The 15,160-nt window shown below is 38.8% G+C and overlaps 2 protein-coding genes across 2 annotated transcripts; one reads left to right on the forward strand and one right to left on the reverse strand.

The window, feature by feature from the left end:
- Positions 1–1,512: 1,512 nt before the first annotated feature.
- Positions 1,513–8,063, forward strand: EAF01_009883 (uncharacterized protein; the record flags this gene model as incomplete). The annotated part of the gene is made up of 8 exons (XM_038918139.1): positions 1,513–1,671; positions 1,984–2,030; positions 2,083–2,203; positions 2,258–3,526; positions 3,732–5,437; positions 5,511–5,876; positions 6,076–6,848; positions 6,952–8,063. The coding sequence occupies 8 exons, from the start codon at positions 1,513–1,515 to the stop codon at positions 8,061–8,063; spliced, it is 5,553 nt and encodes a 1,850-aa protein (XP_038766109.1).
- A 2,320-nt stretch (positions 8,064–10,383) lies between these two features.
- Positions 10,384–11,134, reverse strand: EAF01_009884 (uncharacterized protein; the record flags this gene model as incomplete). Its single annotated transcript, XM_038918140.1, has 2 exons — positions 10,384–10,765; positions 11,079–11,134. 2 exons carry the CDS (start codon positions 11,132–11,134, stop codon positions 10,384–10,386), a joined length of 438 nt encoding a protein of 145 aa, XP_038766110.1.
- Between the last annotated feature and the right edge of the window lie 4,026 nt (positions 11,135–15,160).

Below are 15,160 nucleotides of genomic sequence, written 5' to 3' on the forward strand. Positions count from 1 at the left end.
ACAGAATGCATATTTTCCTCTCAGAACACACAGTGCCTCTATGGCAGGACAATAGATCACCCATTCTCGTAATCTCTTTTTCGAGTTTTTACACATTGGGGGCTTGCGTACTCTGTGGTTGGCGTGCTTTTTCTGGTCTAGATATCCCTCGGATTTCTTACATCTCAATGTTGTCATAGCGAATAGCCTAACGTACTCACCTAACACTATTTTGTTGTTGTCTCCCAACCAAATGCAATCGCATGACAGGAACATTTTCTTGATTTCTTGTTGAATGATTCGTGTACATAAGGACTTTTGTGAACGTCAATGGTGATGGTGAGTTATGATTTATAGTTGTATAGAGTTTTTGTGTTTTTTACTTGACAGTAAGTAGCAAGTAAGTAGTATACGACCAAGGCTATATTGTTCTTTTCCATTCTTATGAAATTCCCCTTCGAATTATCTCCTGTTCTATCATCCACATGGATCATGATGACAGGCCCGAAAAATCATTCTGATACAATCTTGTCTATGCTTTCTCTTTGAAGAGAGAGATATTTGCCTGTGGGCTTGGAGAGAGTACAGTGGCGGTCTGTGTGAGGATTTGGTAATTTGGGAGAGATGAATGAGTATAGAATCAGGATGGGAAGGGGGGCAACGGTTTTGAGGGACAAGAAAGTGGAGTTGGTGGATGGGCAGAGTGTAAGACTATGGATGAGAGTTTGGAGGGAGGAGAGGGAGAAAACCCCTGGGGAGATAGAAGCCCCTTTATTTTACCTACCTATTGCTTCTCGTTTGTACAGCTTTGAATGTGGGACTCACTGGTGGAATTTCATAGAAAAGATCAATCCAGCCTCTGGCTCTCATGAACATTTCACTCAAGTATCAAACCCAAAGTGATACTCTTGTGTGAATCATAATATTACATACTAGACCCTCAAGAACAGTCCTAGAACGAAATGAAGTTTGAACTGTGAATGAAACAAGTGAAACAATTTTTGAGATAGTTGTCTTGAATGAGATGGTAAGTAGATTGGAAAATCGTCTAGATGTGGTTTCCTGGCGTTTGTGTATTACAAGAAGTGTTAATAATAGCTGTTGAACAAACAAAATAACGTATTTATTAAATTTGATTGAATTATTCATGAGTCGAGATTGAAACAATAGCTCTTGATTATTCAATCAATATCGAAAAAGGAGTTGTAGCTTTTGGTTCGACTTAAGTGGTCAGTGTAAATGCCTCATATAGAAGGCCAAAATGATAACACAACACGTGATTATCTTCCACCGGCGTGAATCTCAAGGCAGATTTGACGCGCACAAGAAGTTGGAAGGCGCGGATGAATTCGTAACGCTTTCATTTTATTTATTACAAATGGTGTGAAAACGATTTTCTTGCTTTCTTTCAACTTCACAATAATCATTCTATTTAAAGAAGAAATCCACATTCTTTCACGATCTCGAGTTCCATAGACCGAGAGAACAATACAGAGGATTTGGAACCTTACTTAAGCTTGAGATAACATCAATATGGCGACAACTACGGAAGCTAGAGAACTGGAACTCGTGGGAAAGGTGGAAATGCGGATTGCGCTGGCGAAAGATGATAAACTTGAAGCTATATTGAAACCGTATTTGCCACCGTTGCTTCTTAAACTTGCGAGTGAGCATCAGAGTGTTAGGAATAAGGTATGTGGTTTATTTGAGGTTATTCTTGTTGGATTTGCTTGGGGGGTTCGGTTTTGAAGGGGCGGGAATGAATGGGCAGGGGGGACTGTTGATACTGCCATGGTTTTCGATTTCTTTGGGAAAGCCTTGGGTCGGGGAGGTTGATGGGGAGGGCGGGCAAATGATAGCAGAAAGCTTCTCTCTCAATAGTCCTATTACTCTTGATATTGTATCTTTAATCATTCTGCCTCCACGGCAGTGGCTCCCGGAGGGCCAGCGGAGCGGCATACAATTTATTGCTATTGAAAATGCCTGCTAATTTGGTTATCATAGGTTATTTCAACATGTCAGCATATCAAAATTCGCCTTGCTGGTAACAAGTTAGGAATTCATGCTCGATATTCTTGAAAAATTTGCTGATTATTTCTGCAGGGACATTGTATTGCCCGTGGCAGCTCTATTAAAGCAATATAAAGAACATCCAGAATCTTCAATGTTACGGCATTTTGATCTCATGTTCATTCAACAAAGCGTGGGCAAATTGTCTTCCAAGGTAAGTGATAATTTATGAAATTTTGGCGGATGGTTCCATCTGATTTGTCTTCAGGACCAAATGGATTTAATACCAACACTAATACATGGGTTGGCTCAAGATGCTGAGAAGCCAACTTGTGCCACTATATTTAATCTGTTTCTTCGTCTCTTACCGCAACTCAAAGTACCTTCTCGTGGAAGTAAAGAAGATACAGAATTGAGGCACCAACTTGGTCTCGATGAACATCAAGAAGATTCAAAATTTATAGCTTCGTGGTTTGGAAAGCTTGTATTACTATCTATTGTACGAGCAGCGCCATCTGGTGTAACTTGCCCAGGACTTACCGTCAAAGAATACGAATTTTTAACACTCAACGGAAAACAAGAAGCATGGGATCCAACCTCAAATGAAGGATTGAATCTCACCCAAACAAAGATCACAGTCCTGAATTTTCTCGCTTCTGGTGCTTTTACAGATGAAGAGAGATTCTTGCCTGCATTGTTCGCGTCTGCTGACACCAATTCTCGTATTTCGAGCATTGGTGACGACTTAGTAAAGCGTTCAAGCGTTTCATTGGAAGATGCTGAAATTGTACGCAATTTGCTAGGTATCTATTTTAGTCTCAAACCCGCGTTGAAGACGAGGGTGCTTGTACTCTTAACGAAGTCCGCAATTTCAACTACCTTTCCTACTGATATCGTCAAAATTGTGCAAGATGGAGTTCAACCTGATGATAACACAAATCTCCCTGCACCAGGTTTAGAAACTATTAAATTTCGAAATGCATTGTTCAATTACATGAATTGGGTATCTCGCATGGGATCTATTCATGATCTTAGTCAAGTTGCACCACAGCTTGTCGGCTTTTTAAGAACTTATATCGAAGATCAAGGATGGCCGATACCTCATGAGAGATCTTCCGATGCAGCTTCTTTACGAGCTTTAGCTTATGAAACACTTGGTTCACTCGCTAAGACTACACCATCTATCGTTGTTGAAGAGGATCTTTCTTTGATTCGTTGGCTTTTTCGATCACTCACAGAAGAAGGTTCATCCGATGATATCTTTGTGAGTATAGAAGGAGCATTGGCGAGTTTATTGAGTGCGTTTAAAGCACCTTTATCTTCAAATCTTCGAGATGAACTCAGATTATTACTCCTCAAATATATGACACTCAAGGAAGAGGGCGAGATCGTCAGAAGTGCTCGTTTTGCAACTGTTCGTTGGGCAAATCGATGCTTAGATTATAGTGATATTGTAGCTCGTTGGATAGATATCCTTGCATTAAGTGCACGCACAGATGAGCGTAGTGATGTTATAGAAGAAGGAGCAAAAGGTTTGGTAAGTTTATTCATATTGTCACTCCAATAGTCTTAGTTGTAGCTTGATAAGAAAGCTTCTTAAATCTGTAAACTATCTCAACTAGGTCCAGATTATGGGATCATTCTTCGAGTCTTAGAGCTTTCCGAACATTACAAGTTTTCTTTGAGCTACAATCTAGGCTATCGAAAATTACTTGCTTGGAACTCAAACTGATTTTATCTAGGATCCATATTGGTATCGACTTCTTAATTCTACCAGCGCTTCGGTCGAATGTCCACTTCCTGAATGGAACGAGATGATTAAAGTCTTTTTCGGTACTCAAGCATTAGTCGAGAACTCCAATATTGCCAACGCCATGAAAACTGGGATGGAAGTCGACAGCGTGTCTGTATTTGGAAATTTCTCCGGTACAAGAATTAATGCTTTCCCGGCAGCTATAAATTACAGTAGGAGAATACTATTGTTACGTGCTCTGGAAAAGACCGAAACGCCCCTTGGAATCGACGCAGACTGGGAACGCCAACTAGATGTACTTTTTCGCTCCGATAAAATTTCAAGGAAAGCCATGAAAGATCATATCATGACTGTTGATCAGGATGCCTTATACAACTATCTTTCAGCTGCTTTTGAGGGCATGCTACGTAATGATGGAAATGGATTAGGAGAATGCGGCAAATGTTTCGTAGAAATCGCTTCAATCGCACCAAAGGATGTTATTGGTCGACTGGCGGAGAGATCTATTGAACTTCTTCCGTGTATTAGATCTAACAACGTTGCAACTAGGTTCCTTGCAGCTCAGGCTATTGGTATCCTCGCGCCTCATCCAGGTAGAGATGAAGTTTCTCTGAAGAAGCTCATCGAGACACTGATGACTGACGTACAACTCTGGTCAACGGCTGTGGGTGCTGATGCGAATAAGGTACACGGATCGATTCTTGCACTTGGTTATGTGTTGAGTAGATCATCCTATTATGGACGTACTGGCTTTATTCAAGGAGAGATTGTAGGAGAAGTTCTCGCGCAATTCCTGACCATAATCGAAGGTGTAAAAGACGCATCAACGAGAGAAGCTGTGCTGAATGCTATTGGTCAGGCGAGTGCATCGGGAGTTCTGACAACAGAAACTATAGAGGAATCGTCTCTCAAGATCGACGGTCTTGTTAAACTTCTACTTGCTGAGGCTAAGAAAGCGAATGAGAAGGCAATGTCAACTCTAGGTCGCCTTTCCATTATATTCGACGAGCCGGATACTTCCACAGAAGATAGTCCACTCCATACTATCATCAAAGGTCTCTATGATTTGTATGAGTTGAAGCAACCTGAAATTCATTTCACTATTGGTGAAGCTCTTAGTTGTGTTGGTGCTTGTTGGGACTCGGAGGTCTTACAAATCAGCTTGGATGTTGATGCTGGATATACTGGACGTCCTAAACGATCGCATACTTTCGAGAAGATTCTTGAAAAGCTTTTACAAGACTGTAAAACCACGAAGCCATCACTCAAAAAGGCATCTGGTATATGGCTCTTCTGTTTAATTCAATACAGTGGACACTTGGAGCAAATCCAAGCACGACTACGTGAGTGTCAAGCTGCATTCATGGGATTGCTCTCGGCACGCGAAGAGATCGTACAAGAGACTGCTTCTAGAGGCTTAAGTCTTGTTTACGAACAAGGTGATAAAGAACTCAGGGAAAGACTTGTCAAGGATCTTGTGGCAAGCTTTACTGGTACCAGCACTCAAATCAAGGTTCATGAAGAAACCGAATTATTTGAACCTGGTGCACTTCCTACTGGCGAAGGCAAATCTATCACATCATACAAGGATATCGTTAGTCTCGCCAATGAGGTTGGCGATCAAAGTTTGGTGTACAAATTTATGTCTCTTGCTACGAATGCGGCTACTTGGTCTACTAGAGCAGCGTTTGGTCGGTAAGTAATTGTTTTTATTCTTTTTGCTTAAATTTTTTTATTTCTAGATCCTTCGCTAACCTTCTAATTTTAGATTTGGTTTAAGTAACATTCTCTCAGAATCGGAGATCGATCCCAAATTATACCCAAAACTGTACCGATATCGATTTGATCCAAATCCCAATGTACAGCGCTCTATGAATGATATTTGGAGTGCGCTGGTCAAAGACTCAAATGCTACTGTTAATCAATATTTTGATGAGATTATAACAGATCTATTGAAAAGCATTCTAGGAAAAGAATGGCGAACAAGAGAAGCGAGTTGTGCTGCCATTGCTGATTTGGTACAGGGTAGAGATTTCGAAAAGTATGAAAAATATCTTCATGATATTTGGCATGTGGCATTCAAAGTTCTGGACGATATCAAGGGGTCTGTGAGGAAGGCAGCTTTGTCTCTTAGGTATGTGTTGTATCTGCTTTTCGTATTCTGAGAAGTATGATGATCTTTGGATGTCTTACCTTCAACTTTTTTCGCCTCCGTTCCCATGACTCTGGAACAAGGTCTCCAATCGTATCGAGTATATTTGGAAGCCCTGCTCTAGATATTTGCCTCTTCGGAATCCTTTCTTGATAGACACTTGCTGATTTCCGATTTCTAGTATGGCTCTTACTGGTATACTTGTCCGACAAGTAGAAGCAGGTACATCTTCAAAACATGCACAAGCAATGTTGAAAGATGTTTTACCATTTTTACTTTCAGATCAAGGTCTAGAAAGTTCAGCCGAAGAAGTTCGAACATTCGCAACCATTACCGTACTCAAACTTATCAAGAGTGGCGGTAAAGCACTTCTACCATTTGTACCTAATCTTGTTGAGCGACTCTTGGGTCTTTTGAGTATTATGGAAATGGAAGGTGTTGACTATCTATACCTACGGGCCGCTCATTACAATCTCACTGAAGAGAAAATTGATAGTGCCCGCACAAATGCTGTTACTCAATCTCCCCTCATGGAAGCTATCGAACGTTGCCTCGATATAATCGACGACCCTACCATGAAAGAATTTGTTCCTCACCTCGAAAATGTTATCAAGACCACTGTCGGTATGCCATCTAAAGTTGGTTGCGGTGGTGTTCTTGTCAGTCTCGCAACTCGTCATAGCGTCACCTTTCGCCCTTACGCCGACCATTTTCTTAAGATTTTTGAGAAATCTGTCCTTGATCGCAATAATGCTGTTAGCGCATCTTATGCCCGTGCAGCTGGCTATGTTTCTCGATTAGCCTCTGATAAAGCACTTCTCAGACTTCTCACCTATTCTCAAGACCTTTACTTCAATGCCGAGGATGAAACTCGTCGTCAAGTATCATCGGATTTGATTTATGCCATTTCCAAATTCGCCACTGATCATTTTAACTCTTTGGCTTCCGATTTCCGTAAGTTTTGATAGTTCTTTTAATATCTGAATTGATCCAATTTTCAGTTCGGATCGAATGTTCAATCTAAGACTGAATCAAACGCTGACTTCGAATATTATAGTCCCCTTTGTCTTCTTCGCTAAGCATGATTTCGACGATGCGACTAAGAAGCAATTTGAAAAAACTTGGGATGAAAATGTAGGGGGAAGCAGAGCGGTCTTATTATATACAAGAGAAATCAATGAGTTAGTGCTCAAATATATTGATTCTCCCAAATGGACTATCAAGCATACAGCCGCTCTAACTATCGCCGACGTTGTCACGTCCACAACTTCAACCACATCGCCGACAATTCCTGCCGAAACATCTGCACTCATTTGGCCTGCTCTCGAAAAAGCTCTTGCACTTAAGACTTTTGCAGGAAAAGAAATTGTACTGGCTAGCTTTGTGAAATTTGCAAAGGCATCTACTGCATTCCTAGATGCCGAATCCAGTATCGCAGCTCAGACAAAGAAGATTGCAATCAGAGAAGCGAAACGTAATAATGACATCTATCGACCATTCGCTTTTACAGAACTAGGCAAATATGCAGAAACAAGAACAGACATAGATATGTGGGATGAGATATATAATATCATCGCACCTATATTGGAAAATTTGAGTAGTGAAGATCATATGGATACGAGTACGACTATTTCGACTTCTGATTCCAGAAAGAAAGGTGGAGTTAGCAAGGGAGGAGAATCTACGGAATCGGAAACAATAACTGCGGGTATCGAAGCTTTGTTTCGAGGTATCAATATTCAACATCTCGATCCATCACCTCTTACTCATCTTTCAAAGCTCATCGAAACCCTTGCTCCCCTTCTCAAATCACCTCTCATGACAATAACTACTCGCACAACGCTTTACGAACGTATTAAAGTGTTATTTGATGGATTGAGAAAGAGGACTCATGCACAAAAGGAAAATCATTGTAAAATGTGCGTGCAATTTTTTGAGATACTGGAATTAGCTAGTGGAGCCGGAAGCGAGGGAATTAGAATTAAGAGGGGAGAAGCGGCGGAAATGATTGTAGAGGCGTGGAAGGCGGGAGTTTTTGGTATGTGGAGTGAGGGGAGAGAGGAGGTGAGGGGTGAGATGATGAAGGGGATGAGTGAGGCACTTGAGGGCGAAAGAAATGAGAGTGTTAAGGTTGTTTTTGGGAGAGTGAAGAAGTTGCTGGAGGAGTAGGAGTAGGTTTGGGAATGATTAAGTTGATAGTATGGTAGGGGTAGGGTGAGGGGTGATCTGTGGGGGGCGAGTAGTTAGGTAAACGCATAGCGAAGCAGATACACCTCGAGTCAATTTTTATTTATAGCATGGTAGAAGAAGTTTTGATTCATTGATTATTATAGACAATAGAATTCGGGGATAATATGAGATAGCATAATATTCTTTTATGAGTTAGATGTCTCGGTTGAGGAATTATATATTACCACAGAGTGATTAGTCTAAAATGCTATTCCTCCTGTCTGTATGTTGTGCTTGTGAGGCAATCTATGTACTACAGTGGTTAGTTAGTGTATGTACGACGCAGATCTTGGTAATATATCGAGAGTCATGATGTTACAAAGAGTTTCGGTATGATTTCATAGTTCATAGTTCGAGAATAGAATGTTTCATTTGTCATATATGTAGGTACATAGATCGAAAATTTCAATTGCTCATCATGTAGATGGATAATCAAATGGAGCTCTAGTGAGGGGTGTATAGAGATGAGATATTCCTATGATTATTAATTTTTAAGTCTCTACATGCGTAATTTGGTGATTACTTGGGGAGGGGGGGTATAATTTTTTAGGTCTTTAGGTTTGTGGGATGAGGAAGAGTGAGAGGATTTGGGTTTTCTGTGGTTTGAGGTTTGAGATTTTGAAAGATTTATGTATACGTATTAGTTTGGTTTGGTTTGTTGGCTTAGTTTAGGTCGGATTTTTGCCTAGGCGTCGTGATTTTTTTTGTAGTTCTGCTCCGTGATATAGGTATGTACTAGGTATTGGGTATTGGGTGAAATTTATGGGCTTGAAATATTTGGGATGAGAAGATGGGGGTAGTTTTAGGTATGGGTTTACGAGATGGCTTGTTAGGGTATTAGAAGCTGTGGGGGTTTGTTTGAGGTATAACTCATCACAAATATTTGTGAGTGAATTTAATTTGTGGACTTTATAATAGAGACTGAAGGCTGATTTGATATGGATATGTAAAACTTGTAGAATACCTGGGAGATTCGGCTATGATTTTTGGTTTGACTTGCGAAGAAAGTTTGGAAACGGGATATTTCTATTATGTGAGTGTAGTGGTCATTTCATGTACGTTCGGTTTCTTCTCCTTAAGTTTCAAAGATTTAATTATTTGTGGAATGCATTTGGTTTGGTAGTTCTCTGGAGCAAGTTTTGTTGTCCTCTTTTTGTGATAATCAAGTGAGTTGTAGGTTGATTCGTTTACGGCATGAGTAGCGATAAAACTCTGATTGAATATCATTAATTGAGGGAAGGGGTTCACATTGGCATTACAGCTCACAATGTCTACTTTATTCAATACTTCAAAATAATCCTTTAGTAAACTGTTGTGTTTCGATGCGCTTAAAGTTGGTGGTAGTCCCGGCCATTACCCAACTCAAATCGTGGGATTTTCGCGCCATTAGCTCTCATAAGGGGTTTAGCGACCAGGAGCCCCAAAATCAAACATGTGAATAGATTGATGATCTTAACTTTACAAGAAGCGAGTAATCTTATCATGTAGCATAATCCTGATGAGGACACCAGACGCTAACGGGACGGCCAACCCTTGAGGACACATGTTGATCATCGCCCAACCATATTTCAGTCCAGGAAATGAATAGTCTCCAATTTAACTTGCTTCGCCATGCGTTAATACATCAGAGACAAACTCTAGGGCTGGCCATAACATGTTCTTATACATGATTGATGTTTTTGAACATGACCTAATTAAATAACCTCAATCCTGCTTCAACCACATGGTGAATCATCTCCGGTCTCCCAATTTCTGCTTAATGGCATGTTTGTTGCAATAGATTTCAATAGAGACCAGGTCATCACGAGTTATTTGACATCAATATTGACTTCAACATAAGACTTCGGTTGGAATTGATGATTGGGATGCCTAGGTGTGTATCATGAGTATGAGTATAAATATACTAGAGTATTCTGAATAGTAAATATTATTCCATATACAACACACTCAATACATTCATCAGCGCAATCATCATATTGATAAACACATTTTAAAGCATCTCAGCGAGTAGCAATATTATCAAGATCGTTCGTTAAATCTGTTTTATACCACTACAAAAACATAATATCTTTCACACAACCAATTCCCATTTGTAGCAGCAAGCCATCATGTTCGGACAACTCCGCTTAGCTAAAGATGTTATCGAAACTAGAGGTGATCCAGAGCTGATGGAACTAAAGAGAGAGAGAAAGGCAGTGGAACGGGATGAAAAAGCAAGAAGAGAAAGATTAGACGAGAAGAGAAAGGAGAAGCAAGGGAATTACGCTTTTGTACGCCGAAGACCAAAATCAGAAGCAGAGGCTAGAGCCAGTAGAAGCAAGGATGGAGATAATTCCAGGCGAGATGATCCCAGACGAGATGATCCCAGACGAGATGATTCCAGGCGAGATGATCCCAGACGAGATGATTCCAGACGAGATGATTCCAGACGAGATGATTCCAGACGAGATGATCCAAGACGAGGGGACCCAAGACGAGATGGTCCAAGACGAGATGCATCACCGGCACCGTCAGATCTAACAGCGCGGAGTTCTGATAGAGGTGCACCCAGACGAGGGGACCCAAGACGAGATGATCCAAGACGAGATGCATCACCAACACCGTCAGATCTAACAGCGCGGAGTTCTGATAGAAGTGCACCACTATCAAAACAGTCAGATCGAAGGGCGCAGACCGGGCGAGATAGTAGAAGCAGAAACTCAGACAGCGGATACGAAGCCTCTATTTCTTCCGCCGCATCAAGTTTCGCTGAGAGCAAGGCATCAAATTCCGTGAGAGAGAGTAGACGTGACTATGTCGACAATGGGTACGAGACTCCTCAAAGCAGCCGCATTCCAGAAAGCGCCAGGAGAAGCAAACAAGCTGAGCTTCCCGTGAGAGGCAAGGAAAGTGCCTATTCTTCTGAGAGACGTAAGAGCAAAACCCAAGCCCCTGAATCCGAAGCAAGCTATAAACCAAGGTCGGAAGCTCCACGTGATCATCATCGGAGTCGTGGTGATCGTCAACGCCATGATAAGGAACCTGATTCCGGATCCGAGACCGAGACTCGAGAGAGATCTCATCACAGCCGTTCACAAAGGAGATCTCAAAAATCTGAATCTGAATCTGTATACTTTGATGTCAAGGACAGGTTGCCTGGGCAGAGCTCTCATAAATCTGACTCTGTATACTATGATGCCAGGGACAGGTCTCCCGGGCGTTCACAAAGGAGATCCCATAAATCAGATTCTGTATACACTGATGCCAGGGACAGATTCTCCAATAATGCTAGTTAAGTAATTAGAAATTCAAGAGCTAGAAAGATAGAATGGCCAGAGGATAGATGATATATGAATGTATTCATTGAGCCTTGTTGCGACCAAGAAGAAGGAGACACTAAAAAAAAAATAGATGGATTTGGCGTTTAGGGATTTTTTACGGAGCTTTTTTTGTAGTTTGCTTTAGAAATAGAGATAAAGATGGTTACTTGGGTTCAATATTGAGTATCTTTGAATGTGAGATGCTCTGCTTGACATTAACCAGATGTGATACCTTCAAATACGGATCTGATCTTGTTAATTGGAATATAGAACCAAAGAGCATCTTGTTGTTGAGACCATTCTCTTGTCTATTCTCAATCTGATCATTTGTGTATCTGTTTCCGCTCTATCTATTCTAGACTATGAGTTGAATTCAGATATCGATCTGTAATTTATTGGATAGATATAATACAACACATAAGGATACAGTCCACGCATTTCTATCCTATCCAGAAATCGCCGTAAGTTTCAAAGTATCACAAACACAAAAGGGTGTCTCTTAGTCTCCCAGTGTTTTGAGATAATGATCTCTGGTCAACGAAAACTTCAGTATGGATCATGTTGAACATATAAGAGACAGCGAGGACTTCTCGGTAACGCGCGGACAATCATCGATCAACCCAATCGAACTCGATGGGATATTGTGAGTTCTATGTGTAAGGCTCGTATGAGCCCAATAGCTGAAGCTTACTATTGGGATCACGTCGCTATACTGGCAAGAGATGATCACTGTCACCACCAAATATAGGAAGATTGTTCGATTTGCCTATGACTAATTCAAGACCTTGTAATTGTATAGATTTATGGCCATGCAATTTGTCGCTGATATCAAAGGCAATGGTAAGATCTGCTTAAGGATTTGCTTTGCCTGTAGGTCAATATGTAAAAGTGTAATATTGCGCTTTTCCCCCATTCCAAACTGATTGCTTGCTAACACTGCTACAGGCGAAGTCTCTGTAGCATAAACGGATGTTTTACATGGGAACAGATTCCGGTCACTGGGAAACCACTTGCATTACTACCGCTCATTACATCCTGGATGTAGATGAAAGCGTGTCAGCAGAAGTTGACAAAACTGTTGGTGAAGACACATATTTGGAATAGTGAGGCATTCGAGAGTGAAGTATGGTATGATGAGAAAGAAAGAGTTGCAGAGGATGGACGCCTCAAACTCTTCTAGTTATAAACTGCCCTTAAGGTCCAAGGACGACGTATTTTTATTGCATGGAACCTTACTCGCAAATGATGGGTGAGGACTGCTTCATCATTATGTACCTTTCCAAATTCCAAATTCAATCATATTTCACCTGATAAAGGAATTGCGAGTTACAGATGCACCATTAAAATTACAAAAGAGAAGTGAGAAAACTGGTAACTACCTAGGTAATTGATTTTTGGAAGAGATTTGGTGGGTAAGAAAAATGATACACGAAAGTGAAGTGGTTGATCGTTGTTGTTGCTCTGCTTCGATCTTCGTATCTTCTCCCATCAACAAAAACACAAACCGTCAAAATATTCAATTAACAACGACCAATCATCCAATCTTCTTCCGCGAATCGCAAAGATTTCATGAAATCATTTTTTGAATTATAATCATTTACTTCTTCCCATCCGTTTATTTGAGAAGACAATCAACGATGTCTATGTTTCGTAGTTACAGCCAATGGCTTTTGGCAATCAAAAATCGTGTCATACGTCCAAACCCACCAGATAGTCCATTGGACACTCGAAGTGAATGGAATTCTCTCGTTGAAAGGCTTAAGTAACTGTTCAATTTGCCATATAAGGAGATTCGTGATTATGTTTTGGTATCTGCAATATGGAACTACTACTGTAAGTAAGGTCATCATTCGGTTAGCATGATGGTATTGATAAATGTGATTTAGTCGGGTGTGATACGATCCGCAATGCACCTTTGTTCATTTCACGACCGAGCTACTGCGATTTAGATTGGCTCATGCCGTCAATCCAAATATTCCAGTCTGACCACGAGTCTCAAGTTCAACCACCAGTACATCCCGAGGAACAAGATCATACACCAGAGCTACAGCCTCAGCCCCAAGGCACAAATGATGAACCCAGCCAGCCATCACAGCAAAAAGCTATGCACTAAGCTCAATCGCTACCCCTGAGCATTGGGTTTGGCAAAGAGACAAATGCTGTAGATCCTTCCAGCAATCTCCATGATACCCCTGTGGTTCGCTGTCTCATATGTACAAGAAACCATCTCACGGGTGAGCACAGGGGACCATGCACATGGCACCGGTGTCGGAATAACCACCATAGTCCTTGTTGTCCATTCCAAAGTGTTGAGACAGGGATCATATGATTACGCTAGTGTTGACGCTAGTGTCTTCCGACATTATAGTAATACGTTTTGTAGCTCTAGCTTTTAGAACCTTAAGCAATATAATAATAATATAAACTATAGTACTATATTGACTTCATCATTTTTATAATGATATCAATACTAATCAATAATATTATAAATCAAAAGCCTGACACCTTAATTTTAATTACAATGTATGATTTGAACTAAAATTAATATTTCTTTGAAAAAGTATAAACTCTTATATTATTCCAATATGGTTTGATATTTGCCTTTATATAAATAAGAGTGATTAGTAATATGACAGCAGCTTTTATACTAACTTTAATTTATATCTTATTCTTTATTATAATATATATTAAAGAATAAGAATCAATAGTATTTAGCTTAAGCTTAATATTATATTCTTTAAACTTAAACTTTATTATAATTTAATAGAATTAATATTCTATTATTTACTTACTATTTGTTAAATATAATAGGATCATTTATAGATTTTTTTATATCTTGGAAATATTGTATCGAAAATGTTAAGTATTTAATTCTAAAATAACTCAACAATATTAAATTCATTAAATCTATTACTAAATCTTTAATTTTATTAAAAATTATATCTAATAATTATAAATTAATAGTAAATAAATGGGAAAATTATTCTTTCGATATTAATTATATGAACAAAAAGGAAATATAAGATTTCTATAAATATAAATTATATGAATATAAATTCAGTAACTTTTATAATAAAAAGTTATGGTTAGATTATATTGTAAATTTTAAGGACTTTAAATTAGAGTATTTTCTGTTCATTGGAATACAATTATTATATAAATTACGATACAAATTCTGTATATATGGATTACTTGTTATAAAGTATATTATCTATTTAAAATAAATGATTAATAAGGTATTAATTGATATATAATTTATAATGTTTTAATAATAATTGAATCCTAAAATTACGAATATTTTTAAGAAGAAAGGGTTTCAATTTCAATTATTAAGTATATTTAAGAGAATTATAAAAGAATTGAAAATATTATTAGCTATTTTCGAAATAATTAAGGTAAAAGATTTAATTAGATAAACTATTTATAATCAAGGTAGATTATTATAACTTTTAAATACTATATTTGGATTATTAGATATTAATCTATATTAATATAATAATAAAAATAAAGATATTAAGAAGTATAAACTATATATCCCTTTTTTATTAAAATTATTATTATAATAGCAAATACTAATAATTTGAAATTATATTATTAATCTTCCTATTGATTCATTATTTATGAAAGAATATTATAGTTTAATAAAATCAATATTTATTCGATCTATCTAACAATTTAATATTAAGGTTATCCTAATATTATTACAATTACACCCTCAATCCAATCTCCGAAATCTTA

This window comes from Botrytis porri, assembly GCF_014898465.1.
Source record: "Botrytis porri strain MUCL 3234 chromosome Unknown BPOR_015, whole genome shotgun sequence".
Classification (NCBI taxonomy): Eukaryota; Fungi; Ascomycota; class Leotiomycetes; order Helotiales; family Sclerotiniaceae; genus Botrytis; species Botrytis porri.